Source organism: Podarcis filfolensis, assembly GCF_964270895.1.
Source record: "Podarcis filfolensis genome assembly, chromosome: 2".
Lineage (NCBI taxonomy): Eukaryota > Metazoa > Chordata > Lepidosauria > Squamata > Lacertidae > Podarcis > Podarcis filfolensis.
Genome location: NC_139605.1, coordinates 80,107,040 through 80,134,926, shown reverse-complemented (window position 1 = coordinate 80,134,926; position 27,887 = coordinate 80,107,040). Strand labels below are relative to the sequence as shown.

Here is a 27,887-nt window from a genome sequence, read left to right as displayed (position 1 = left end):
AGATGATTGGTCCATCTAACTCAATGTTCTCTCTACACCAGGGGTGGGGAATCTCCTAATTAGACTTGCCAGACCCAATCTATTTACTGCCATTTTATTTATAATTACATTTCTATCCTGCTCTCCCCTCCACCAAAGAAGCAACCCACACACCTTCACCTGGTGTGGGAAAGTCCAAACCATGGCTTGAAATGTCAATCTGTGACTAAAAGGAAGAACTGTTAAGTGTGCTCCCTGCTCTTTGACAACCACAGCTTGAGCTGTACAGTATCTTCCTTCACAGATGTAGCTTGAATTCACACAAGTGAGAAATCTCCAGCATCTGAGATCATGGTGATATCAGGGAACTGACAGGTGGGTGGATGTGCCCAACTGCAAAAGTGGTCTGCAGAGCACAGGGGAGTTTCTCATCTGGTCTGCTGGCCAGATCTTGTCTTCCACTTCTAGTCTCCACTGGCTGTGAGTAATTTTGCACAGCAGGGATTTCTCAGATCTTATCCTAGAGACCATTCCCAGTCATAATAGACATATATACTTGTGTTTAGGATTTGCTCTCTAAAAACACTGTTACACTAGATCAGGCATCCCCAACCTTTGGCCCTCCAGATGTTTTGGACTACAATTTCCATCATCCCTGACCATTGGTCCTGTTAGCTAGGGATCATGGGAGTTGTAGGCCAAAACATCTGGAGGGCCGCAGGTACTGGCAGAAGGTGATGGCATTAACTTGCAGAAGTGCCTGAAAGGTAGTGAAATGGATGCCAGGTCCTTTGGGGAGTCTTTTAGCAGGAGAGTGAGGAAAGCACTCTTCGCACATACTGCATAGATCATTTCTGAGTGCCAGCATAGGTCCATGCAGGTGCTTCAGATCGTTCTGTACAGATCGAAAAACTACCAGCTAAATGATGAGGAGATCCATTGTACTTACAGGAAGGCACTGGAATATTGCTAAGTGTTGCAGAAGGTCTACCTCCATCTGCTAATTGTGGTGTGGGCGGAGTCCATATGATTTGTGGCAGTATAATGTAAGAACTAGTTCTTCATCCTGGAGGTCCAGCTCCGAGGGCCTTCTGGTGGTTCCCTCACTGCGAGGTTACAGGGATCCAGGCAGAGGGCCTTCTCAGTAGTGGCGCCCACCCTGTGGAACGCCCTCCCATCAGATGTCAAGGAAATAAGCAGCTATCTTATCTTTAAAAGACATCTGAAGGCATCCCTGTTTAGGGAAGTTTTTAAAGTTTGATGTTTTACTGTGTTTTTAATATTCTGTTGGGAGCCGCCAAAGAGTGGCTGGGGAAACCCAGCCAGATGGGCAGGGTATGTATAAACAAACAAATAAATAAGAAGAGTTTGGATTTGATATCCTGCTTTATCACTACTCAAAGGAGTCTCAAAGCAGCTAACATTCTCCTTTCCCTTCCTCCCCCACAACAAACACTCTGTGAGGTGAGTGAGGCTGAGAGACTTCAGAGAAGTGTGACCAGCCCAAGGTCACCCAGCAGCTGCATGTGGAGGAGCAGAGACACGAACCTGGTTCACCAGATTACGAGACTGCCGTTCTTAACCACTACACCACACCACAAATAATAAATAAACAAACCTTGGTTTTAAATTTAAAGGGAACTCCAAGTTTGCTCCAGAACCCAATTAGATTCACAACACGGAGCCATGTTTTCACTCTCTCTTTGTCTCTCTCTCTCTCTCTCTCTCTCTCTCTCTCTCTCTCTCAAAAAAGGTTGGATCCCTTGGAATCTCCAGCCCGTTACAGTAGACCTTGTGGGCATGTGAATGTGGTCTTCTGAACGCACTGTCACCTTATTCCAGGTGGACCACAATGGGTGGAAACTGCAGGGCCAAGTAGGCTGTCTTGAGATCTGGACTCCATACACTGGCTGCACCCGTCTGCCAGCGCCAATGCACAACTCCTACACTGTGCTGTTGTGCCAATACGGTTCTTTCCTGCTGTGCTGAGAGCAATGTCAGACATTCAAAATGATGTTTTCAAAAGTATTTTAATCATGAAAATAGGGAGGGGAATATCTTATACAGAAGCATGTTTAAACATTGTCGAGAGTTGGTTGTGGGGAGGGAGGATTTTCTCTGACCCACTTTAGGCATAGCAATAGAAGCAGAGGGTGTGTCATAGTTCTTGATGAAAGAGGCACCTGCTGCCTCTGTCTGGGGAACAGCGCATTATTTCCACCTGCTTTTCTGCCAGGGAAAGAAAAAGTACGAGGCTCTCTTGCTGATAAATGAAAACAGCTAAATTAATTCATCGCCTGGAGTGATTTGAATGTCACAGCGTGTCTGTTATTATCATTATGTGAAGTACCTGCTCCCTTTAGGAGTCAGTTCTGGTTAGCCATTGCTCAATGGAAGCCGTGCTGCGCAAGTCGCTCAGACCAGTGAAGATGATCAAGAGATCAGGAGAGCGAGACACTCTTCTCCAAAGCAACTCCTAGTGCCCTGTGACAACTCGCCTCACACTTGGAGTGGCAGTGCTGTAAAAACTAGCTACAAGCTTGGAGCGTGAGCCAAAATAGCTCACCATGCTGGAGATGTTTCCTGCTGACAAGCCAATGCTTGAGGTTAAACATTAGAATAAATCCCGTCGGAGCAGCTCTGCAATGAAACAGACGAGCCGTTCATTTGTCCAAGAGCATGCCAGATGCAAGGGCCTGTGTGTTCTGTCTCTGCCCCTCCACCAACGAACTGGCTTACAGGGTTCCTCCCTGCGTTCAGGAACCCTGATCACAGAGCTTTCCAGATCTCACCAAGGCTTGTCAGCATTTTCAAGTGAATGTGCTTTCAAGGCCTCTTCATACCTTGCCATTGAATGCAGCGAAGTCAGGAACAGATGAGCTGGGGTGCATAGCCTTGTGCCTCCAACATAATGTCTGACAGGGTGAAACTTCATGAGACGTTTCCAGAATGGATGGGCATCTGTTGGGAATGGTTTAGGAGTGGAGGCTTTGGTGACTCACAGCTGTTTCATTCTGTGACGCAGAAGCCACCATTCGGTGGTGCTGTGAGGGAGCCTCATGCCCTCCCAAGGGATTAAAAGGCATGCAAATACGGAGCTGGGTAAATTGACTTTCTGTGAATGGGTGCTGGCATCCGTCTTGGGAGTCAATGGAGGAATGCACCTTTGTGGGTGATGACAAGCTGTTGGAAGGTTGCAGTGCCTGCTGTGGCTGTAGAGACCGATGCAGGCGAGACATGTTTTGTTGCATCTGGGGCAGATGAAGGCATCCGGGTGTGTTGCTGCAGATGCACCATGGCATTTCTTCTCTCTTCACTCCTTCCAGCAGTCATTCCTCCTCTGGACACTGCTATGGATACATGACTTGACTGCTTGACTCCAGGCACTGTGGTTGTCTGCAAGGGATTCTCACATGATGTTGCCAACTTTCATGTCATGTTTGCAGACATCTTTGTAACACAGAGTTGGTTTGCCAACTGGCCAGGTGCTGGAAGCCAGCTCCCCGTAGAGTATGTCCTTGGGGAATCCTGAGCCAGAATCTAACTCATGCTACCCCAGGATAAAAAACATGGATCAGAACCTTGCTTAATATCCTTGTTTGTAGTCAGAAATTAACCACATTTGTGTAGTTTCCTATACAGTAGTTTAACACAGCCTAGAAGCATTCTATTATGGTGTGTACAAGAAGGAAAGAAGTGTGCAAAACATCACTTATTTTGGGTTTAAAAGAGGATGGTTTATTAGTATATGCCATGTCTGAACTTGGGCCAGTGACTTGCTCTAGACCACCAAAAGAGCTTCAAGTACACATTCATTTCTGTTTCTCTCATGCACACAGTCACACACTGCTTCCATTGACTGCACATATTGGCTTCAGGTTAACACATCATGTCAGCCTAACCCACCTCACTGCTGGAAACAAAAAACATAACCCAATGAAAGTTCAATTCTTCACCCAAGTCAGCGTGCTGCACAGAAAGCACTCATTTCTATCTATGATCACAGATACACACACACACACACAGAGAGAATGAGAGAGAGAGAGAGAGAGAGAGAAAACCTAAAGCACTGAGAGATTTTAAAAGCAAGTCCAGACAACTTGCAGCAACTTATCCTCAGGCTACAGCTGCAAATTGGTACAACGCACAGCATTACAAATATGCCCCATAAGATACACAGTGTGCATTCATAAAACTGCCTCAGTATATATTGATACCATTCAATTTGCAATTTATATTAAGTTAGTTTGAAAAGTGGTACAGGGGCATAGCCCTGAAGTAGCTGTTTTTCAAGAAAACCAGGAAAACTGCACCACATAAAAATGACTATTGCTTAAACGATAATCCCAGGATACAGTTCAGCTGGGAAGGCAAATAGCTTTCTTGAGGACAAAGTCTCAATATTATTATTTTTTCTGGGGGGAGGGAGGATTTTGCAGAGCCGTGTTAGTTGATGAAAGACAAAAGAGGCCTTTCTGACATACTCCTGTTCTCTTATTAATATTAATCTATGAACCAACTTTCACTGACGTCTCAAGGCATTTATAACAATGCAATAAAAACAACTAAAATGGGTTTTAAAGCAACATAAAAATCAAGATAGATTTAAAAAGCATTGGTGGGACTAGATAATCCACAGAGGCCCTTCCAACTCTATGATTCTATGATTCACCAGAGAGCCTCATCAGCAGAAACCCTGCAGAAAGACAGCTGCTTGTGCAATGAGACTTTCTTCCCTGTCCTTCCCCCATGCACACCCTGAAATTGGCTTGGGCGGGGCGAGAGAATCCATGGAACAGTGTGTGGGAGGAAGAGAGGAAGTATCATTTCACATGGCAAGTTAAATGCTTGTACATTCGAAGTGTTTGTCATTTGTTGTTGTTGTTGTTTAGTCGTTTAGTTGTGTCCGACTCTTCGTGACCCCATGGACCAGAGCACGCCAGGCACTTCTGTCTTCCACTGCCTCCCACAGTTTGGTCAAACTCATGCTGGTAGCTTCAAGAACACTATCCAACCATCTCGTCCTCTGTCGTCCCCTTCTCCTTTTGCCCTCCATCTTTCCCAACATCAGGGTCTTTTCCAGGGAGTCTTCTCTTCTCATGAGGTGGCCAAAGTATTGGAGCCTCAGCTTCACAATCTGTCCTTCCAGTGAGCACTCAGGGCTGATTTCCTTCCTTTTGGCTAAGAGCAAGTGTGTTTGTCATAGTGTGATGCTAAATCCCACCCTACACATATAAACAACCAAGGCAGAGACCTATTCCCTCCCTCCCTGTCCTCCAGCTAGAAAAAGCCTGTTGAACCAAAGATGCCTTTAATTATTTCCAGAAATTAAAAACAGTGAGCACCTGTCGCATCTCAACAGGAATGTTGTCCCACAAAAACAGGGGAAGCCACACTAAAAGCCCTGGCCCAAGTTGCTGTGGAGTGGGCTTCTGATACTCTAGGGCCTTCAAGGAGAGGCTGTCTTGCAGAAAAGCATCCTACAGTGACCTGCCGAAGCTGCAAGGTCACTAAGTGCCGTCAGGATCAAACACGGAAGTTGCCCTCCCCTGTTCCTTCTTTCTTTTTCAGGCACCAGTGCCACTTTGGCATTCGGTGATCAAAGGTCAGAATATGTTTCTCAGCCTTCTTTGTTATGCAAGCAAAAGGAATATAGATATAAGGAAGAACAAATAAAATGCAAACCAATTTATGCTATAAAATAAGCGGTGTGATTTCCGCAAAGGGAAAGATCCAGACCTTTATTTCCCCCTTGCAAGAAATGGTTGAAAGGAACAAGAGTTTAGAAGAGAAGAGGGAAATGCTATGTCTGAAAAATTAGGGGAGTCAGTAGAAAATTCTTGAGCAGAATACAAATAAAGAAATTGGGAATGAAAGGAAGAGGGGTTATAGAAGGAAGGCGTGTTAACTAGTCACATAGAAGCCCAATCGCCTCTTATGTACTGAAATTTCTGAGGCTGATATACCACACAATAAGCCCCCATTTCCTTTGTATGGCTATCAGGCCCCTTAAATGCTACCCTAGCTGAGTGGAATTGCTCTCCATGGCCCAACCACATGCACATTAGGGGCCAAAAACAGAGTCACAAACATAAGATTTGTGTGCGGTGCTAGGAGAGGGGAGCTATCAATTCATTTAGGGTAGAAGAAGCACACTATTGGCCCTTGTCCACCCAGGATGAGTTATTCAAATGCTACCCTAACCATAGTAATGGGAAAATGGCTCCCATGTAGCTAGGTTAACTTTAAAGGGACTCAGTTTCTGCCTCCAAAATGGTGTTTTCGTTATTTAGCTGTGCTTCACTCTGAGGTCCCAAGGTGGAGACAAATTATTTTGGGCATTAAATATCATTTGCCCTGTTTGGATGTATTGAGAAAGGATTGTATCCAATTTAAGGGTAGGCAACACATTCCGTCAGTGCAAGGATTTCTACTTGTACAATGGAACTTTCCCCTCTCTCCTCCCATTGTGTGTACCCTAAATCCCTGGAACAGATTTGGGGGAAGATGCAGGGTGCATGTGGGGAAAGGAGAAGGAAGGAAGCTACAATGCAGAAATCATGGCACTGACAGATTGCATTGGTTGGATACTGCCCTTGCTATGGTTATAAAACACCAGGAAGTAAGGGAGAAAACTGGAGCACGTAAAGCAAGGTAGAGAAGCAAACATTTGAGCATAAGGCCTTCCTGGCCTAAGCATGGCTTAGCTATGATGCCTGCTCTGGGCTACTGTTTCCACTCATGTTATCTTTGGAATAGTACAATAAAAGTTATGAATAGGCCAAGAAACCAGGAAATGAACTACAAAAAATCGCTGCTGTGATGTGGTTGACAACAATTTCAACAACTCAGATTTTTCCAATACATCATACACAATTAACAATATTATTTTTCAAAAGGTTGAGGTGTAAGGTTGTAGCACCTTATGAAAACAACAATTCTCCCCTTTTACCTAAAATAAGGGATGAGATTACTAGAATTTTACAAAGCAATCATGCACAGAAACCAGGAAACATGTCAGGCAGTCTCTGAATTTGCCCCCCTTCACTGAATGCACTGCTTTTACTAACACTAGAAATACTTAAGAAGAACACTTTCCTTCCAAGTTATTTTGAAACTAGAAATGTTGTTTGTGTTTCTGAATCACAGGTCAATTTTTAGCCAACAATTCTCTGGCAAAAGTCTGAGTGTGCAGGGGGACATTTCAGTCCCCTCCCGATACATCTTCTATTGTGCATTCATGGTACGTTATGCTGATCATGCTATTGGAGTGGTCCCAATTTCAATACTGTTTGTACCAGCAAAAGTATTGGGTCATACTGCTTCATTTCCGGTCAGTGTACACACCCTATAACTTCCTGCTGAAATTCCATAACTTTTCATACCACAAACATTCTGGGCATTTTTTTGTCCCACTTTTGTTTTGCTATATTATTGGGAAAGCATTGTTGAACTAATAAAGCAGAATAAACACATCACCAACACATTATTATGGTGTTACAGAATCCACCCACAATAAGGACCCACAAATAGCCACTTAAACAAAAAGACAAATACGCCTTTTAATCTAATATTTCAATGCATGTTTCTGAAGCATTCCCCAAATTGAATCCAATGACTTATTTACCTTTTGTATACCAGACAGCCCATGCTATTGATCTCTTTGTCCAGTTTGAATCTCCGAAAGTCCTCCCAAGCATCTTTGATAGCTGTGATGGCCATGATAACACAGACTGGGATCACAGATATCCCAGGTTCAAATGCATTGACCACCGGCACAAAATTGAGTACTGCAATGCCCACAAAATATAAATTAGCAAATCGATGAAATTGTTCATACAGGTTTTTAGGGATGAAGGACAGAAGGGTGTATCTTGTGGTCTTGATCCTGTTGCCCACATAATGTCTGTTTGGGTTTTCTTTCCACGTGTCTTCAAAGAGCAAGTTAGAAACGACGACTCTTTTTGCTTCTTTCTTTTTTCTCCTCGTCCTTCTCTCTTCAGGCTCCTCATTCTCAGAATCAGAAGCAGCATTCTGGCAGCATGTTCTTCTGAACCGAAAGATGTCCCTCAGGAATTTTATAGGGCACATTTCCTTGACATCTTCCTGCCCCTTAAAAGCCACACTTTCTTGCACAGGTTTCTGAAAATTTAAGCTTCAGTCTTTAAGTAGATTCGCTGTACGGCAAAGTGCCGGTCTGAGTTTAACTAAAGCGATTGCTTTCACTTGCTTTTAGTCAACACCTGCTGGAACACCTACGTCACAAATGCACACAGGTATCATCCTCCTATAAACCGGTTTCCCAGTCATCCAAGTGAGCGATCCTGGGTCCTAGTGCTTGCTCTTTGTAGTGATGAATAAGGACTTTGTTCCTCAGATATACACTTGTATAGAAACTTCCTGAATCTCACTGTGAACAGCAGACAATGTTTCAGCCTATTTGTCTCTTATTTGAATATTTGGGACATATTCTTAATATCACAGGTTTAATATATATTAAATGCCATGTGTATGCACGCGTGCACATGAATACAGGGCTCAAAATCAATCAAATTTCTGCACAAAGAAATTCTATGCAACAAAACTAAACTGCACACAGACCAAAGATGAATTCTACAGCCTGCATTATTTGCACACAAAAAAGAACATTTGCATATTTGTGTTTACTTTTCTTAATATATTGTATTTCTTGTCACCATGAGGATTCCCAGCCTCTGGAAATGTTATCCCTTTGCATTCTGCTTCCTTCTTGTAGCCAAAAATAAAATAGTCCAGTTGGGCCTGGACCAGGAAGTGGAAAGGAGAAAGGGGAGTTGAATACAGAGCTGCTGAAAACAGGTTGCATATTTATTTTATGAATAACTTTCTGTGGTGTGGTGTTAGGAGGGCAGGGACCAAAGCACTGTAGCACTTGTAAAAACACCCCCCCAAGACATAGAACAATGCAACTTGATGCCTCCTTCCTTAGCTATTGATATGAGGCACACTTCCAGTTACAGGACTATTCCAGTTCCAGCCCAAAACTTCTTAAGGAGTCCCCACAAAGAGGTTTCCACTTCCTCAATGCCCATTGGCAGTTGTAAAAAACATAAACAGATCTGGTGAGAAGCAAATACTATGTGGCTTGATTTGAATTGGGATCAGGAAATCCATTTAAAACAAAATATAGTAGCTTAGTTAATTCTGAGCCCAAGTCTCAACTACATATTTGGGAATGCAGCAAAACCCAAATACCCTCCTGAAAGTCTTCTAACCCCACATTGTGAGTAGGGATAGACAAAACTGGTCTCAGTTAAGTTTCTCATTTTTTCCAATCTTAAATTCAGTTTTCCACATTTCCATAGCAATTTGTGGTTTTTAAAAGAGAGCCTGATGAAAATTCACCAGACTTTCATTGCAATTTTCTCCTAATAAACAGATTTCCATATGCAATTTTGCCTAAGATACAGTTTTGCAAGCTATTTCCCCTAATAAAAAGCATTTTTCATGTGTGCTACTTTCACTAATATGTGTGCTTTTATGCACATTTTCCTCTAACAGATGCACAATGGGCGGTATTCAGTGAAACTTTACTTAAATTAGATCCATTGAAATTAATGAAAAAGGTTACGTTAGGTCCATTAATTTCAGTGGGTTTATTCTGAGTAAAACATAGTTGACTACCACCCATTCTTTGTCTGGATAACGTCATCACAAAATTCAGAAAAGTATTAATTTTGAAGGATAGCAGCATTTCTGTTTGCATTTTGGTTCACAAAGTGCAAATTAGGTAGTGTCTCACTAAAATGCATAGTGCCACTTGTTGGAATGCTGTAATGATGTTACAGGCATCAGAGACCCTAGGAAATAGAATTCCTCCCGGGTGCCTAAGTGTTTTGTATGGCCATAAGAACGTAAGAAGAGCCTGTTGGATCGGAATGATGGTTCATCTAGTCGAGCATCCTGTTCTCACAGTGGCCAAGCAGATTCCTCCTGCAAGCAGGAGACAAGAGCATTCTTGGTGGGCACTAGGAGCATTGGAAGTTACATATCCCTTTTGTCAACAGCAACAAAAACACACAACTCTGTAGAGATATGTGTCTCCTGTAGAAGCATGCAGACTAGTAGTTGCAGTCTGGCAGGAATTCAAGTAATGCCAGCATCACACTAGAATGGTTTTCTAATATGTTTGCCAAAATAAATATTTAAGATGCCATCTAGACCCGGAAGAGGATTTCAACATGAATTTTAAAGCAGAAATCACCTACTACAGAATATGATTGCCGGTTATTTAATTGTAATAATAATAATAATAATAATAATAATAATAATAATAATAATTTTATTTATACCCTGCCCTTCCCAGCCAGGCTCAGGGTAGCTAACACCAGTAAAATTACAGTAAAATCATAATAGGAAACAAAAACACCAATTTAAAATACAGGTTAAAATGCAATTTAAAATGCAGCCTCATTTTGAAAGTAGCCCATGGATCAAAACCGTAAGGGGAGGGAAAACATAAGGGTCAGACTGAGTTCAAACCAAAGGCCAGGCGGAACAGCTCTGTCTTGCACGCCCTGCGGAAAGGTGTCAAGTTCTGCAGGGCCCTAGTCTCTTGTGACAGAGCATTCCACCAAGTCGGGGCCAGTATTGAAAAGGCTGGAATGGAGTGCTGGAATGGAGATCTGGAGTATTAGTTAATGAAGCAGAAGAAGGCTTACCTATTGTATGCTTTAGTCTTGGAAGAATTGATTTGCTGATCAAACCTGTATCTCTTAAAATCTTCAGCACCATCTTTAATTGCGATAACTAAAAGCACAGCAACCAAAGGTAGCATTGTGATCTCCCTGTGGAAGACTTCTAGCTGTGGGAACCAGTTGATGATCACCAAGAACAGGAAATAGACATTGGCCAGCCTAAAACAAATGGTATCCCATTAAAAGAGGTCGATAATTTTCCACTTGATTTCCACTTCCTAATTTGGTTCTTTTTGGGTAGTTAACAACAACAGGAAAAGTGTGAAACACTAATTCATGGCTAGGCAAACTAAGGCCCAGGGGCCGGATCTGGCCCAATCACCTTCTAAATCCGGCCGGCAGACGGTCTAGGAATCAGTGTGTTTTTACATGAGTAGAATGTGTCCTTTTATGTAAAATGCACCTCTGAGTTATTTGTGGGGCCTGCCTGGTGTTTTTACATGAGTAGAATGTGTGTTTTTATTTAAAAGGTGTGCTTTTATTTAAAATCTCTGGGTTATTTGTGGGACATAGGAATTCGTTCATTCCCCCCCCAAAAAAAATATTGTCCAGCCTCCCACAAGGTCTGAGGGACAGAGGACCAGCCCCCTGCTGAAAAAGTCTGCTGACCCCTGCACTACTTGGATCAATCAGCTTCTTGAGATGCTCACCCCCTCAAGGGCTGCAAGCTGCTGGGCTTCACTAAAGAATGGTCTGCTAAGGACAAAGGAGATACTTAATCTCCTCATATGAGGCCACTCCTTGTTCAACTGAAATAAAAAATCAAGTTGAGACCATGATCTGAAGTATATGTGGGCTAGTATAGTATTGGGTGGGGATGCAGGTGGTGCTGTGGGTTAAACCACAGAGCCTAGGGCTTGCCAATCAGAAGGTCAAATGTTTGAATCCCTGCATGGGGTAAGCTCCCGTTGCTCGGTCCCTGCTCCTGCCAACCTACCAGTTCGAAAGCACACAGTGCAAGTAGATAAAGAGGTACCACTCTGGCAGGAAGGTAAACAGCGTTTCCGTGCGCTGCTCTGGTTCGCCAGTAGCGGCTTAGTCATCCTGGCCACATGACCTGAAATCTATACGCCGGCTCCCTTGGCCACTAAAGCGAGATAAGCGCCACAACCCCAGAGTCGTCCGCGACTGGACCTAACAGTCAGGGGTCCCTTTACCTTAATGTATTGGGTCAGTCTCTTGGTTATCATGGCAGCCATGAAATACGGGGTTTTACCCTATCAGAAAGATCTCAACACTAATTCTATGTCACCTCAATAAGCTCATTTACGGAATTTGCCACGCAGTGCAATAAGTAGAAATTCCAACCCATTCCTAGATCCCAACCCACAACACACATACTACATATGTGGTCTGTCACCACATTTTTATAAACTATATATTCATATACTAGGGGAACATGATGACAGAAACCAAATTTCTATTTATCCATGTGACTAGACCTCCACCTGCAAATTCTCCATTAGTGGTGTATTAGGAAACTAACTGTCCATAGCTGTGATAGGAATGGAACTCCTGCTTCATCCAACCATATCTCTGTAATATATGCCAGACAAGGATCTTCATTCAGGGTTACTGTATTTTTTGCTCTATAAGACTCACTTTATCCCTCCTAAAAAGTAAGGGGAAATGTGTGTGCGTCTTATGGAGCGAATGCAGGCTGCGCAGCTATCCCAGAAGCCAGAACAGCAAGGGGGATTGCTGCTTTCACTGCGCATCGATCCCTCTTGCTGTTCTGGCTTCTGGGATTCAGAATATTTTTTTTCTTGTTTTCCTCCTCCAAAAACTAGGTGCGTCTTATGGTCTGGTGCGTCTTATAGAGCGAAAAATACGGTAAATTATGTATGAGTATAGTTTTTGCTGTTGTTGTAACTGATTGGTATTAAACATTTGACATAGTGGACTGTAGTCTTTGCCACAATACATTTAAGTTGCCATGGGACTCTATTGTTTTTAATGTTGTAGGTGTTTGGCCATATCGAATATGGTATATTTTGTGTATTTTTTTCCAAGCTAACCTGGCTGCACCCTATGAGAATTGGAATATTTTATGTTAAATTCTACAGTGCACTACACTGATTGAGTTTTCAAATTTAACTACTGTAGGTTAGACTTTTTAACTCAAACTACCCCATCTAACACTTTTTGCTTTGCTTTACCATTCTAGTATTTCTTCTGAATGCCTTTCCATCCCTGAAAATATATGCAAAACCTTTTTATCTATATAGTTGTGGTGTGTATAGAAATACCTGTGAAACTGCTCGAAGAGATTTTGAGGTATAAAAGTCAGCAAAGTGTACTTGGTGGTCCGTATCCCATTTCCAGAGTAAACTCGACAGACTTTCTCTGATTCCTTCTGAAATCTCTCATTACTGGGAAATACAACTCTCCATTTGTCCAAGACGTATTTCTGCCTCTCTTTGTCAGCTGACAACAGAGGTGCTGATTCCAACTGAGTCTGGGAGACCTCTTCTATGGACCACCGAGACTGCCAGCGATACCAAGCAGAGTCTACTGACAGAGCCATTTTCACCTATGGAATTGCCTGAAAGAAAAACGCATAACAAGGGCTGAAAACCAATTCCAGTTTGGGAGCAAATGCATTTCTTGCTAGTGAAGCTTAAGGGCAGCAAATGAACATCTCAAGTTAATGTACTGGCTGCCTGAATTTCAAATATTGTGTTTCCAGAACAAATTGCATAGGTTAACAAGTACAATAAAAATACTTTGAGAAGAGAAAGAACAAACTGTTTAGCTGTTTGGAATAAATCACAGTTTTGTTGTTAAAATGCATACAGGGTTTTTTGCAATATCCATACAGAGATCATTTCATACAAACAGAGTGGGAAGGTGATGCTAACATACAGTGAACTGAGTCACAGCAGATGTCGAAATGTTACAATATGAAAACCAGGGGAAAGGATATCTGGCATGCTGTGGAATGAAATATGCATATAGTTGTTTATTAGATCAAAGTCTAATAAACTGCATGCTTCCTCAGCGCTGGAAGTGATCACAACTTGTGGAGGGGAAAAAACCTAGAAGAAAGAGCAAAGCAGCAAGCAATTCTTGAATCCAGTTAATGGTCTAATTCTAAAATAATAATTTAAAAATCTACTTCAGTTTAAGCACTGAAGTCACTTACAAAATGACTTATGTGCCAAAAAAAAGCATTGAAACTGCAAGCAAAGGCATGTCCTTTAACCTCTACACCATGTAAGCCAGAGGTTGCCAACCTGGTGCCCATGGGGGCCGTGGTGTGCTCGAGGTCTTGCTCTGGTCACTGTGAAGTGTCTGAGCTTCCCAACACACTGCCCCCTTGGTCACAAAGTGGTGGTGGAGGTTATGTTTTTCTCCCCTGAGAAACTGTAGTCTCCTCCTTAAAAAACTGCTATGCTGAATGTGGAAATGAAAGGGTCTGAAACCACCAGTACCACCAATTCTGAAGACTTGGTGCTGTTTCATTGCTTCCTGCTATTATGTTATTGCCAGGAGTGGCTACTACTCATTATAACCCAATGGAACATTCATGTTTGGGGAGGTAGTATTGGAAGCGGGAAGCTGAGACAGAGAGGATAGCCATCACCTTCATGCTCTCCCTACGAGCAGTTTGAGGTGCTCAGTCAGGCTGCACAAAGCACAGGCAGCCTGCTGTCTTGAGAAAGATCAATAAAAGCAATGAAAATATCAGGATGCACATCCAAGCGAAATAAATCAGTGTTTTGCATTTTAAATTACACATTCTTGTTTCCCCACCTCCTTAAGCTGGAGGCAGAGCTGGCCAAAAATACTGAGATGCGTCTGAACTGAAGGGCAACCCAGTCAGATGAGCAGTGTACTACTACTACTACTACTAATAATAATGGCAAAGGAAGACAGGAAAAGCTGGCTAGGCGTGACATTGAACTGAGTGAAAAATGAAGATGGTTCATCATTCATTTATGTGGAATAATAACATTAGGCAGGACCTCTCATCAAACTGTTTTAGAATCTTGCTAAAGACTTCCTTTTTACTTCAGTAAGCCTCCCCAGTCATAGTCATAGTTATTTATGCTTGTCTTTAAATTTTTGTTGATTTTATCTGTCTTACTGATAATTACATTATATTATTTTCTGTACACAAGTTAGAGTTTTTATTAGGTGTTTAATAAATATTTCTAGTTAAATAAATAAAACTGAAAGAAGGGGAGTGAGAGGAAGCTGAAATGATCACGAAAACCTGGGACTTGTCTCTCTTGTTGGGAAAAAATCAGAGATGGCAATTAAGTAGCTGAGAGTTTGAGAGAATTTATGCTTTTTTTCCAGGGGGAGGGGGAGGAATGAACCTCTGGAGCAAATGTAATTAAAGGAGAAATTAATTGGTAAGGAGGTAAAAGGGTGGATTGGTCCTTATAATTTAGAGGCACCAACTATCCCTCGTGAAGCTGAGGCTCCAATACTTTGGCCACCTCATGAGAAGAGAAGACTCCCTGGAAAAGACCCTGCTGTTGGGAAAGATCAGTGGCGTAGCGTGGGGGGTGCAGGGGGGGCGGGCCGCACCGGGCGCAACATCTGGGGTTAGGGCAAATCCATGGGTTAGGGGGCGCAAATCCACGGGTTAGGGGGCGCAAATCCACGGGTTAGGGGGCGCAAATTACTTGCCTTGCCCCGGGTGCTGACAACCCACGCTACGCCACTGGGAAAGATTGAGGGCACAAGGAGAAGGGGACGACAGAGGACGAGATGGTTGGACAGTGTTCTCGAAGCTACCAGCATGAGTTTGACCAAACTGTGGGAGGCAGTGGAAGAGTGCCTGGCGTGCTCTGGTCCATGCGGTCACGAAGAGTCGGACACGACTAAACGACTAAACAACAACAACAACAAACTATCCCTGTTTGTGAATGGTCACTGTTGAAAATAAGAGTTCTGGATTAGATGGGTTCTTGGTTTGACCTATTAATGACATTTGTATTCTTCCCATTTGCTCCCACTTCTGCCTCCAGGCCCTGGTGTCTTCATTAAAAGTCCCTAAGCAAAAAAGTGAGAAAGCATGGACTAATTGTAATTCTGTGGTTTTCGTTCACCTGAAACAAACAGTGCAGCAACAAGTTCAGATAATCATGTGATAATCCTAGTCTTGTCAAATACGGTTGTGCAGATGTGTATTGACCAAGGATGGATGATTGGCATGATAGATGTTCAACAGAGCACTGCATTTTTTATTTACTTATACAAATTCATTCATACATACAAATTATTTATTTATACAAATTTGTATATCACTTATCATTAAAAAACCGAACCAGTGAACAATCTCAAATAATAAAGTATCATGAAATTATAACAGAGAATCAGATGAATGGTTGGTATCCAGTGCCAGTCATGTTCAGAGTAGACCTACTAAAGTCAATAGACTTAAGAAATTTAAATTGCTGTACTTGGAGACCAAGGGGTAAAACAGTGATGTGGTTGGCAAGGTACAAATGCACCAGAAGAGCACTGAAGGCAGCCCCTGATGTTACAGTTTTGGAGAAAGGGAATGTTTTTTTCCAGATAAACCCTTTGGATGAAAGCTTATGGCAAAACTGCATAACTACAGTTTGTAAAACACATGCTTATCATGAAGGAAAAGCTAAGTATCCTGCTAAGTATCCCCCATCTCCCCATCTGCTTGCAATTTTGCTGGTAAACAGCAGCGAGAGGGATTTGGGGTAGGAAACTGGTGTGAGCCACTAACCAGATCGGGAGCACTTTCTGACTCAGGGCTCCACTGCGGTATTTCCTTTCCAAGTTTTAGCACATGTTTTTAAAAGTGTGTTTATCATACCAAGTAGTTTGTCCTTTGGGGCCTTCAGTTTTATAGGAGTACCTTCCTAACATCACTTTTATTTAATGTAACCCCTCAAGATTGTAGCTGGAAGCAGGGGTGTAGCTAGCAGCTCCAGCACCCAGAGCCGCAGGGTGGGGCGATCTGCCCACGGGAGCGGGGGGCTGTGGCAATCCAAGCATGGGGGCACCGTGGCGATCTGTGCATGGGGGTGCTGTGGTGATCCGCCTGGGGGGGTGTGGTGATCCGCCCAGGGGGGCAGCGCAGTGAGCTGCCCACGGAGTCCGCCTGGCAGACGCAAGCCCCACGCTGCCGTTTTGGGTAGCACGGGGGCCCGAGCCACCACGTCACTCCCAGGAGAAATGCGTGGTTTGGGTGCGCTGCAGGCCAGGCCTCACGGTAAGTGCTGCCCCCCCACGTTGTACCATTTTGTCACCCCTTTCAAGGATGACACCCGGGGCAGACTGCACCCCCTGCACCCTGCTTCCTACGCTTCTGGCTGGAAAAACTGCAACTTTGGAGGTAGCTCTGACACAGGGTTCATCCCAGTGCTGGATTTACGTATAGGCTAAACAAGTTATAGCCTAGGGCCCCACTCTCTTGCCCCCCCCCAATATACTTCTTAATTGTATTTCAGTTCAACAATTACTTTGATAAAATACATATTTTTTATGTGCAAATGGCTTTAGATACCTATTAGGTCCTTAAATTACCACATGGCATATATTCAACACAAAAAACAGTGACAATTTGTTGTTGACAAAGGATAGCTGGACATATAAAGGGCCCCATTACCTTCAGTAGCTTAGGGCTTCATCAAACTAAATCCAGCCCTGGTTCATCCACACTTTCGCTTCTTCCATGGCGAGAAAGTAGGAGTCTTTTCTGCTTGTCCTATGCTTTCTTGTCATGAGTCTGAGTAGTATTGCATTTGCCGCACAGCTTTCCCCCGAAAAGCACGGTCTTTGTCACTAAATTGGAACAAACGGCAATGCAATGCACAGAAAACCCGATTGCTGTTTGATCTGTTCAGTGGTAAACTGCCAGTTTCCCCAGGGAAAAGCGGCGGGGCCAATGGAGCTGTGGAAGAGCCCCAAAGACAAAGGAAACAAGGGCTATAAATAGTCGACAAGTTTTGAAGACCAGATACCAGTCTGCTTCTCTGATGAAATCTGGCTCTACCTGTACTCAGGAGTACTTGCAATGTGTTTTGTAAGAAGAGGGTGTTAACCTTGGCACTGGAGTCAAATTCCAATGCAATAAATAGCCAGCCTTCATATACATTCCCTACAATTTTATTTAGATAGCAAACAAGCAAAGCAAGAGCTGAACAATAACTCTTCAGAGGATTCAAGAAGTACCTGCTTGTTGGATGTTATATATACCTAAAAGGAGACCACAAGGAAAAAGAAAAAGAAAAACACTTGTTCATTATATTGTTGTTGTTGTTGTTGTTGATGATGATGTTTTATTACCTGCCCTTCATCCTAAGGTCCCAGGACAGTAATTTAGAACACAGTTTAAAATAGTTAAAAAAACTTACATTTTTTTTAAAAAAGTGCTAGTTTAAAGTGTTAATGAATTTTAGTTTTCTAAAGTTCCTCTTCTGGGTTGTTTGATTTGTGAAGTGTCACACTAAGTTTCTTGCCATAGGTATACTAACTTCAAAGATTGTCCTTTTAACTACAAGAAATAATTAATTTCCATTTTCACATCCCCCTTTCATTAAGTATCTCAGTTACCAGACTGAAACTCTCTCATTAGCTGATTTTGACCACATCAGACTGGCCAGTGTCCAGCTGTGCTCTATGTTCCAAATCTCTGCTGCCTATAAATTAATCAGCCAGGTTATTATAATATGGTCTCAAAGGCCTTAAAGGGATTTTCAATTAGATAATGTTATTACAGTCTTAACTCACCTTGTTCTGAAATTGTTTTCAGTGAATTTTCATCCTGACAAAATTACTTGCATCCCAAAGTGTTCAGTCGGAAAAGACCTTTCACAAGTAGGTATCATCACAAAGCTTCCAGCTAAAGTGATGCAAAGGAGACAACTGAGATCAGAATGTTTTATGCAAGGCATTTTCAGAGGCCTGAGGAAATATTAATGGTCCAAGGCCCTGGAAAAGCCTCTGTTAGAGTAACTGCTTTAATTTAGGTCACAAATTATAATGAAGGGTGCGTGGATGGGGTGGAAATAATCAGACTAGTGTGGAGAAGTGGGTGGCACATCCATTGTAACAGGTATGATTTCCAGGCTGTTAAGTTGCCTGTGTCTGCCGTGTGTAAAATATAAGCTGGGATTTGCAAAACCATTGGTGAACTATTATTGGTGTCTCTGATACAGCTAGGGGTCTAACTGTATGTTATGTTAAATGTGTCTCAGGAAGTGTTTGTTCCCTTTAATGTTATTATTCTCAGTGCTTTTTTCTGGGGGTACCCAATGTACAGTCAAACCTCGGTTGTCAAACGTAATCTGTTCCGGAAGCCCGTTTGGCTTCCAAAATGTTCAACAATTGAGGCACAGCTTCTGATTGGTTGCAAGAGCCTCCCTCACCCAAGCAGAAGCTGCATCGGATGTTCAGCTTCCGAAGAATGTTCAAAAACCGGAACATTTACTTCCGGGTTTTTGGCGTTCGGGAGCCGAAACGTATGATAACGGAAGTGTTTGGGAACTGAGGTTTGACTGCACCGTTCTTTTTCTAGAAGAAAAGCACTGATTGTTATCATTATTATAGCAATTCACTCAAAGAGACTTACAAGCACAATAGAAAAACTTAAACCAACTGCCATAATACTAAGGATGTAGCGGCAATTTTCATTGGGAACACAGCACATGAGGAAGAGAGGCTTAACCTTCCTCTCACCTGTCACAAAGCTGAGGTAACTCTCCAGTCAGAGCACCCCCCTCACCATGGGAGGTAAGAAAAGCAGTGCTATTGCCTGCCATTATGATACATGTCCTTGGAAGGACATGTTTTTACATTTTAGGAGCACACTTTAAAAGCTTGAGCGTACACCATATAAAGTGCAAAGCTGCCTTTATATGATATTTGGCTGAGATAAACTGCCTCAACAAACATGCCTCGGTAAGAACGTGCTTCTCAAATAAAGAGTTTTAAAATGTCCCATCTTCTCCAGCAGTCAAAGGTGTGTTTCACCAATCGTGTTTCATTTATGACTTTTGCTGCACTTGTTGTCACATGACTGAAACTCGCACACCTATTCATTATAGCCTGCCCAACATACACAACACTCAATTGGGAATTATTGTAGCCACCTATTAAATAGGCCATTTTTAGGTGTTACGATTCTATTCATACTCAACAGGGAATATTGCTTGCAAACACTTATACAGACCTGTAGCTTGTCTATATCCAGCGTGTGGCTCTGAAGAAAATACTTTATTGCTCCATACAGCCCCTTTCTCTTTCCCACTAACAGCTAAAGAAAACAAAAGGGTTCATTATAGGCTCAGTTTGCATAATTATTGTGAGCCATGGAATTTCACTTTGTGTGTGTGCACACACATGTGCGCATGCACAGAAAATGGATTGCCCAGAAACAGAATTTGGAGTTTTGCTTTCCTATGTTGATCTTCAGTGTTAAGCATAGTCAAAATTGTTATGTACTGAAGTTCTCACCCTGGGCCAGCAGGGGGATACTGTAGATAGTTTTCACCAAGGTCCACATATGCAAATAAGGGATTGAAAGTGACGTTCAGTGATTGGATAGTTACAGAAAATGGTTACTGTTGTGTTCTAGTGGAGCTCTATATAAGCAGGCTGGCTGAACCCTTCAGTTCAGTTCTGTTCTGGCCTGTGAATAAACAAGAGCTGTTTGAAGAACCGCTGTGTCGTCTGATATGTTCACCCACAACTTAACAAAAATAGATCCACTGAAATTAATGCCCATAAATTTCAATGGGTCCACTCTGAGTATAACTATCATGGAATATCATCTGGCACCTGAAGTGGGAGATGGTGCACAGACTACCAATGTATCAAGGAAGAAGCTCCTCACCAACAAACCAAGCCAAAACAACACACACAGTTTCTGCTTCTAATAGGGGAGTGAGCCATTCTAAGCTACAGACAATCTCTAACCAGCTACGGATTTATTTTACAATCTAAATACCCTGCCTACTAGTTTCTTCTATTAGACGTCAAGCTTTCCCGCCTGTACAAATAGCTCTCTTGAAAGCAGTTACATTTATGAACAGTTTGTGTGCTGATCACACTGCCAGCTGTCAGCAGACAAACAATCATTCACACCAAGGGAAGGAAATTGATGCTGAAGAAAAATGGCTCTCAAGCAATGTCCCCATCAATCCAAATAGAGAAAGAACCATAAAGAGTTCCTTGTAACCTAGAGCCTTATTAATGACTCCCCAGCTTTGTTTCTAAATACATAACTTCCCTAGTTTTATTTGATGACAGACATAAAGAAAATGTACCCTCAGGGGTAGCTTTAGAAACTGTGGCAGTGAGGCTGTGGTGCAAACAGATCCTGATCTAGGAGGGATTTTATTTATTCTAAACATCCATAAACAGTTTCCCCAAGGCTCCAAGGCTTGAAATTCACCCAAGTCTTGTTTTCAGGTCAGAAATAGGACACAGTCCTCTCCCCATTTCTCACAGTACATCACTGCACAACAAACTTGCATATTTTCCCTAGGCTTCGATTTAAAGTACTATTGCCAGGTGTGTGTGTGTGTGTGTGTGTGGTTTTAAGTTTGGCATGTTATAAGCTGCTTTGGGTACAATCTGGGGAGAAAGTGGCACATGAATAAATGGATGATTATGAAAACCCATGCCCATTTTCACAGTTAAAGGTAAAAGTAAAGGTACCCCTGACCGTTAGGTCCAGTCGCGGACGACTCTGGGGTTGCGGCGCTCATCTTGCTCTATAGGCCGAGGGAACCGGCGTTCCGGGTCATGTGGCCAGCATGACTAAGCTGCTTCTGGCGAACCAGAGCAGCGCACGGAAACGCTGTTTACCTTCCCACCGGAGCAGTACCTATTTATCTACTTGCACTTTGATGTGCTTTCAAACTGCTAGGTGGGCAGGAGCAGGGACCGAGCAACGGGAGCTCACCCCATCGCGGGGATTTGAATCGCCGACCTTCTGATCGGCAAGCCCTAGGCTCAGTGGTTTAGACCACAGCGCATAAATTACAAGAGAGCAGGGCAAGTTATCAGCAGAACTAGGTTGGGTCAATTGGGCACACAACTAGATAGAAATGCAAGGTGGGCTTTCCAAGACTGTGTAATACATTTAATTCATACAGATAAATGAAGACGAAAAGGAAAATCCATGCCACTTCCATTGTTACTGTTGCAGTAATTACAACAGAGAAGGGCGAACTGTCAATAGCATAACAAGGATGGGCCAGCTGCACACACCTTAGACGAAGATACAAATGGGCCTCCCACAGTCATATAATGTACTGATAGAAATTGCCAGATATCAGCTTGGTGAGATGCTTATGAGAGCAGTGTGTCAAGCGGAGAAGTGTCTTTTATTCTCTTTATACCTGTATCCTAACACAGTAAAGCACATTTAGTAGCTCAGTCTTGCTGGCACGGAAGGTGCCAGAGTGCCTTAACAATCAATCCCTCTTTCCAGGGAACTTTGAGAATTGTAGCTCTGTGAGGGGAATAGGAGTTGCCTAACAACTCACAGCATCCTTAACAAACTGCAGTTCCCAGGATTCTGGTCTGATTCTGTTTCAAGTGCTATGATACTGTTTTAAAAACATAGTGCAGATTGGGCCTATAACATGTGGGCAGGTGAAGAGAGAAGGCCTAGGGCTAATGTCCCCAATGAAGTACTCCTATGAAATCCTCCCTCAGCCCTTGTGAAGCCTTTGTTTGCTTTGTTTCCTACCCTTCTCTCTGGGTTTCTTTATATGTTTTTGTTTTCCCCTGCCCTTAAGGGGTGGATCGGTAAGTTCCCCACTCTCTTCTGTTTATGTTCATCATCCTTCTCCAATGTTTCCCCCCCCCTCTTCTTGGGGGTGGTGGCTTTTCCCACTCTTCCTGGGGAGTCAGTATTTGTTTTCCCAGCCCTGTGTGTTTGTTTTTCTTCCTTCTGGCTTGCCTCCATTCCTTTTAGTGTTCAAGAAACACACATACACAGAGTGTAACCAAGCAGGGGATACTCCCAAGAAATTGTGACTGGGGGTGTCTCCCATGGCAGCCATTTTGTGGTAGTGCTCATGGCACTTTTGAAAATTCCAGCTGTATCCATGGCTCTGAAAAGTTGGGGACACCTGGCCAATGGTTTGGTTTTTTTTATGAAAGCATCATGGTTGGGGTTGTGAAGAAACTTACTCAATATATTGCTACTTACCCACCACAAGAATGCCCCCAAAGAATTGCCACAGATAACAGAAGTTGGTGGCTTGCAGCCTGCAAACAGCATTGTTTGGGGCCATTTTGCCTCAGTTTAAATAACTAGTTCCATCACTGCAGACAGATACAGCAGGACTAAAGAAAACATGGCCATAAGGTTGTGAGAATAATTCATACCAGTCCAAAGTCACCTCTGTATATTTCTGCTTTTGCTATGGTAAGCATTTCCATGTTTGTAAACCACTGAACTTCAATGTTCGCTGCAGGGGATGCTACAGGGTGTTCCTTGTTTCAATGTGTAACATGATGGAAGATGGTGCTCTGGATCCAAAAAACATAGCAAACCATACCAAAAAGGACATCTTAGACAACAGAGAACCTTCCCAACATACAAATTATGCCCCCTTTTATCCATGCCTACAAGCTTTACATGTAACTGGAATAAAAGTCAGTATGGATATTTAGTCACAGATGCCGGAATTTAAATAAATTGTGCAATAGTCATTCTGCCAATCTAGTTGGACCATATGCACTATTCATTCTACGGGCCTCCATTCTGTTTTTACTCCATTCTGCTTCAAGAATCACAGTTGTTTCCAACTATGTGCGTTTTGTTATGGTGTTGTAAGGTTGTCCTAGTTTGAAGAGTGTATGAATTTCTATTTTTAATTCACTGTAACTTTCCATAAAATGCAGAGCAACCCTGTCCATGATCATTCAGAAGTGTTCAATGGCACTTACTCCCATTAAATAATGAAATAATGTACTTTACAAAGGATTGCAAAAGCTTTTCACATGGGACATCAAGACTATTCTTTATAGGTAGGGCCTGATATGTCCCTTGCATTTCCCTCCTTATCTCCGTCTCCTTCAAAAGATGAAGGGCGTGCTTTTTATTTTACTTTTCACATCCCCCCCAAAAAACTTACCCAAACCTCAGAAAGAGACAAAGCATATATATCAAAAGATTGGTATTTATGACTCTATGGGATCTGATCTAGGGCTATCACTGCAGACATTTCAAAAAGGTGCTTTTCAAAAAATGGTTGGGTAGATTAACCCTCATAAATAACTGAAAGGAGCAATTAATATGGTTAACCAAACTACAGTCATCCGTGTCCCACTAACCTCCAGGTTAGACTACTGCAATGCACTGCACATGGAGCTTCCTTTGAAGATTGTAATTAGTTCACATCATAGCTTATAGGCTAGCAGCTGGGACTGAATAATGGGAACACATCTTGCCATTATCATCCAGTCTGTTTCTGAGTTTCATAACTGAGTATGAAAAAGAAGCACCCAAGAGAAGAAATTATATGAATGCTGTGATGTGACATATGCTGTAGGCCACTAACCTAGATGGTTTTTCCAAGACAGATGTTTCATTCCTGCCAACACAGAGCTGCTTGACTGAGGGTGCTTCTAGACTGTTGCTATTTTGTGTGTGAGATTGAATCATATTCCAGCAAATTCAGTTTGCACAATTAAATTTGTGCAACACAATCACTTCAACCACTCTTGGACATTTTGTAGTAAGGAAAATGTACTGGAAAGTGTGAGATAACAACTGCTTGATGCAGCATTGTGTAACCTCCCTGCAAAGAAATCAGCATAGATGTTCAGTAAACAACTAGTGTTGCAGATAATCTGTCCACAGAATTGTGCAAACAAATCATGATGAATGCTCAAAAGTGGGTTGTCTGGAAGCAACCTGAGATTTTCTGTCTTGCCAGTGAGGCCTGGGAGCTGTCCAGCACAGCAATGAGACGATCAAAGGCAGGGTTGTTGAAGGAGGAGGGGAGCTATCCAGCCAAAGAGTCAGAACTAGAGCATAAGACTAGGAGCTGGACCGAAGGGGTGTTTCACTAGCAACATCCGGGCACCAAGATTTTATATCTGCTCTGTCTCACCAGTTTCTTGAATGCCAGTGGGATCCTTGTTCCAAGTATCATAAAGTTCATAATTCATTCTTCTAAACAGGACTCAGTTTGAACTCATTGTAACCGCTAATTGTGGAGACATGGGGTGACCAGAGAGGGCTGCAGCTGAGGTGTACAACTAGTCATGGGTGCATGATGGCCTCAAACTGACCTTAGTCCCAGTATGTGCCTGGGTTCGCCTCATCTGTTGTGGGTTCAGGCATCAGTGATCTCACTCATAACTACAGTAAAGAAAGTCAAGGATAGGTCTATCTTCATATATGTGCAGTCTTCAATTTTACTTCAATATTATGAGCTACATCATCCCTCAGATATAAGGACTTAGCAAGAATAAAGTAGCCTGGTTTCAAATGGAGTGCTGTTGTCAAGAGGATGACCCCACAAAAGTGGAATACCTGGATGCAACCAGATAGAGATTGCTGATCTCATGACCTATTGACCCCTGCAACCAATGAGAAAGTGACATATAAAAAGAGAAAATCTATGTGGTAATGCTTTCTTGACCTGTATGGGGATTGAAAAGGCATGTGGAATATCTGATTAGCTGGGAAAGTTGTCAATGACTTTAAGGAAAGAACTCCTCCCTGTCTCGCTCCCCTCACTGCTTTTTATTTTGTTATGCTCTTTTAATCTATTTGATAATGTAGTTAATAATGTCTTATATGATTTGAAGTTTGGGGTCTTGGCACAATGGAAAGATATTCAAGGTGGGAGCTGCAGTTTTATGGGGAAGGGTTAGATGAGCAGAGGAAGTGAACAATTGCATTCACCCCTGACAAAATGTTTCAGAATATGAGTCTTTTTATTTTATTGTATTGGTTTTTTTAAAAAAAATACTTCAGATTTTTAAAAAAGAAGAAGGATGTGCATGTCAATGGCTATCAGCTGTGAACTCCCTGATCAGAGTAACAGATGGTGGGAAGGAACGCACAACAAGAGATAGTCTGTTTCCACACTGACTGTCTACAGTTGGCAAACCAATGGTCCTTGACTTGACCTGACTTGATAGCTCTTCTTTTATTTTCAATCCTGGATTTGATAAATGTAAATATGCATTTCTAAACAATACTCCTGCTGAAGCTTATTCATTAAGGAAGGCACTAACCTTTACCACCACTAAATGCAAAAAGCCCCGTAGCATCAACAATAAAGATGCCAATAGGTTGACTTTCCATGCTTCTCCCGTGCACACGCCTCTCAGTAAGAAGACCCCAAGGGATGCTCATGCAGCTGTAAGGGCTCCAGCAGGCTGACAGAGTACTTTCCCCTCTCATTTCTCATCAGCATTCACATCAGTGCTTTTGGCTAATAGACAGGCTTCTGCTTCCAGATACACAGCTAAAGATGAGCATTCGTGCCAACTGAATTAGACCTTTCAACCAGAGACGCTTGGAATCGGTACTCTTCACACACCACAGGCCATCTGAAACCTTCTGCTCATGCTGTTTCGCTGCAGCTACCACATCCCATGCTCACGGAGAACAAGAACACGGGCAATAATATAGGAGGAGAAGCAGCCATGGGCTGTTCTCTTTGCCAGGCTTATATTAAATAATGCATGTTCATCCAAGAAGCATATTTTGGCATATCCAGAGAGCCTGCTTCTAAGGATATGCTACAAAATTTGATTAAAAAATATTGTTGCTTGCTTTAGTTGGGGTTATTTTTTTGGGGGGGTGTATTGTGGGCATATTCAATAGTAATACAGCACTAAAATTTGATAATGGAAGGTGTGGGTCATCTGGCAACTGTCTACCTGGCCTGGAATAAGCATCCTCCCCACTTGAGTGACCAGACCAGGACCAAATGAGGATGCAAGTCAGCCTGAGTTGTCTCCTGGTCCCTTGGGATGCTGCTGCTGGTTTGACACTGGATCTAAAGGCTGCTTGTGGAACAAGCTTAAGTGGAAGGTTCCTGACTAAAGAATTTGCAGGCTGCAGCTACAAACTGGGTAAGAAAAGGATCAAATGAAGCCATAGCCAAGCCTCTGCTCCCACCTAAGGTAATTTTTCCTGGTCACCTTTAGAGGGGACAGGAGTCATGAAATCCGCAGAAAATGTAAACCAAATGATTACCTTTTCCTATCAACTCTGGGGACAGAATTGTTTTTCCTTCTTCTTCAGTTCACTCCATTATATTGAGATGTTCTTGAGATTACACACAGTTGTAGCTTCTGAAAGTGAAAGGCAGTTTCCACTACAGATGAAAAGTCAATTTCAGTTAGAGTTGAGCTGAAATGAGGGTGGAGGGGGTGCTTTTGGTTTTGAAGAGTTCCCAATGTGTAAAACTTTTATGTCCCATTGCAAAAGGGAGTGCAAGCGTGCAGCTCTAAGACACAAAGCAGCTTTGGGTCAGCTGCTCCAAAACAGAGAGGGCTGATCTTTTAGAACAGGGACAGGGCCATTTCTCTTCCCCCCCTCCCATATGATTTTCCTCTGCATGATGTTACTCTGCATCCAAATCTGATTGGCTATGTGGCACTGTAGTTTCATCACATCAACCACGTGGGCCTGGATTGGCTAGAAATGAAATAAAGGTGGGAGGCAATGGCACCAGAGTAGCAGCGAGGTGGCAAACCAAGTGTCTATAAACAGAAATGAGGCAGGACTATGGGTTAGGGGCAGGTTGTGTAACTGCTGCACATTATGACCAAGGAAAACTCTTAACATCCAAATGTTGCAGGCAGGATTCAAATCTGACAGCTTTTGGAAGATAGTTTAAATGCGGTCAGTTTTACTTTGCTCTTTGAGAGCCAGTGTGGTGTAGTGGTTAAGAGCGGTACTCTCGTAATCTGGGGAACAGGGTTCGCGTCTCCGCTCTTCCACATGCAGCTGCTGGGTGACCTTGGGCCAGTCACACTTCTTTGAAGTCTCTCAGCCCCACTCACCTCACAGAGTGTTTGCTGTGGGGGAGGAAGGGAAAGGAGATTGTTAGCCGCTTTGAGACTCCTGAAGGGGAGTGAAAGTTGGGATATCAAATCCAAACTCTTCTTCTTCTTCTTTGCAAATGGCATATTCACATACTTTCTCTGTGGTGTTAATGCTTGAATTATATGCTTGGCTTGTGGCTA

The 27,887-nt window shown here is 42.7% G+C and overlaps 2 protein-coding genes across 2 annotated transcripts in view; both read right to left on the bottom strand.

Moving 5' to 3' along the window:
• ATP10B (ATPase phospholipid transporting 10B (putative)) overlaps positions 1 to 8,230 on the bottom strand; it is a 49,484-nt gene extending 41,254 nt beyond the window's left edge. The window contains exon 1 of the mRNA XM_083596763.1: positions 7,607 to 8,230. Coding sequence (XP_083452889.1) covers positions 7,607 to 8,070 — 464 coding nt within the window. The 5' untranslated portion in view covers positions 8,071 to 8,230. The remainder of the gene's footprint in view (positions 1 to 7,606) is intronic.
• A 622-nt stretch (positions 8,231 to 8,852) lies between these two features.
• LOC310755149 (phospholipid-transporting ATPase VB-like) overlaps positions 8,853 to 27,887 on the bottom strand; it is a 142,380-nt gene continuing 123,345 nt past the window's right edge. Inside the window, exons 3-7 of the mRNA XM_083597512.1 lie at positions 26,893 to 26,990; positions 18,441 to 18,552; positions 12,965 to 13,260; positions 10,680 to 10,874; positions 8,853 to 9,056 (exon numbers count right to left, since the gene is read on the bottom strand). Of these exons, the coding sequence (XP_083453638.1) occupies positions 8,981 to 9,056; positions 10,680 to 10,874; positions 12,965 to 13,242 (549 nt within the window). The 5' untranslated portion in view covers positions 13,243 to 13,260; positions 18,441 to 18,552; positions 26,893 to 26,990 and the 3' untranslated portion in view covers positions 8,853 to 8,980. The remainder of the gene's footprint in view (positions 9,057 to 10,679; positions 10,875 to 12,964; positions 13,261 to 18,440; positions 18,553 to 26,892; positions 26,991 to 27,887) is intronic.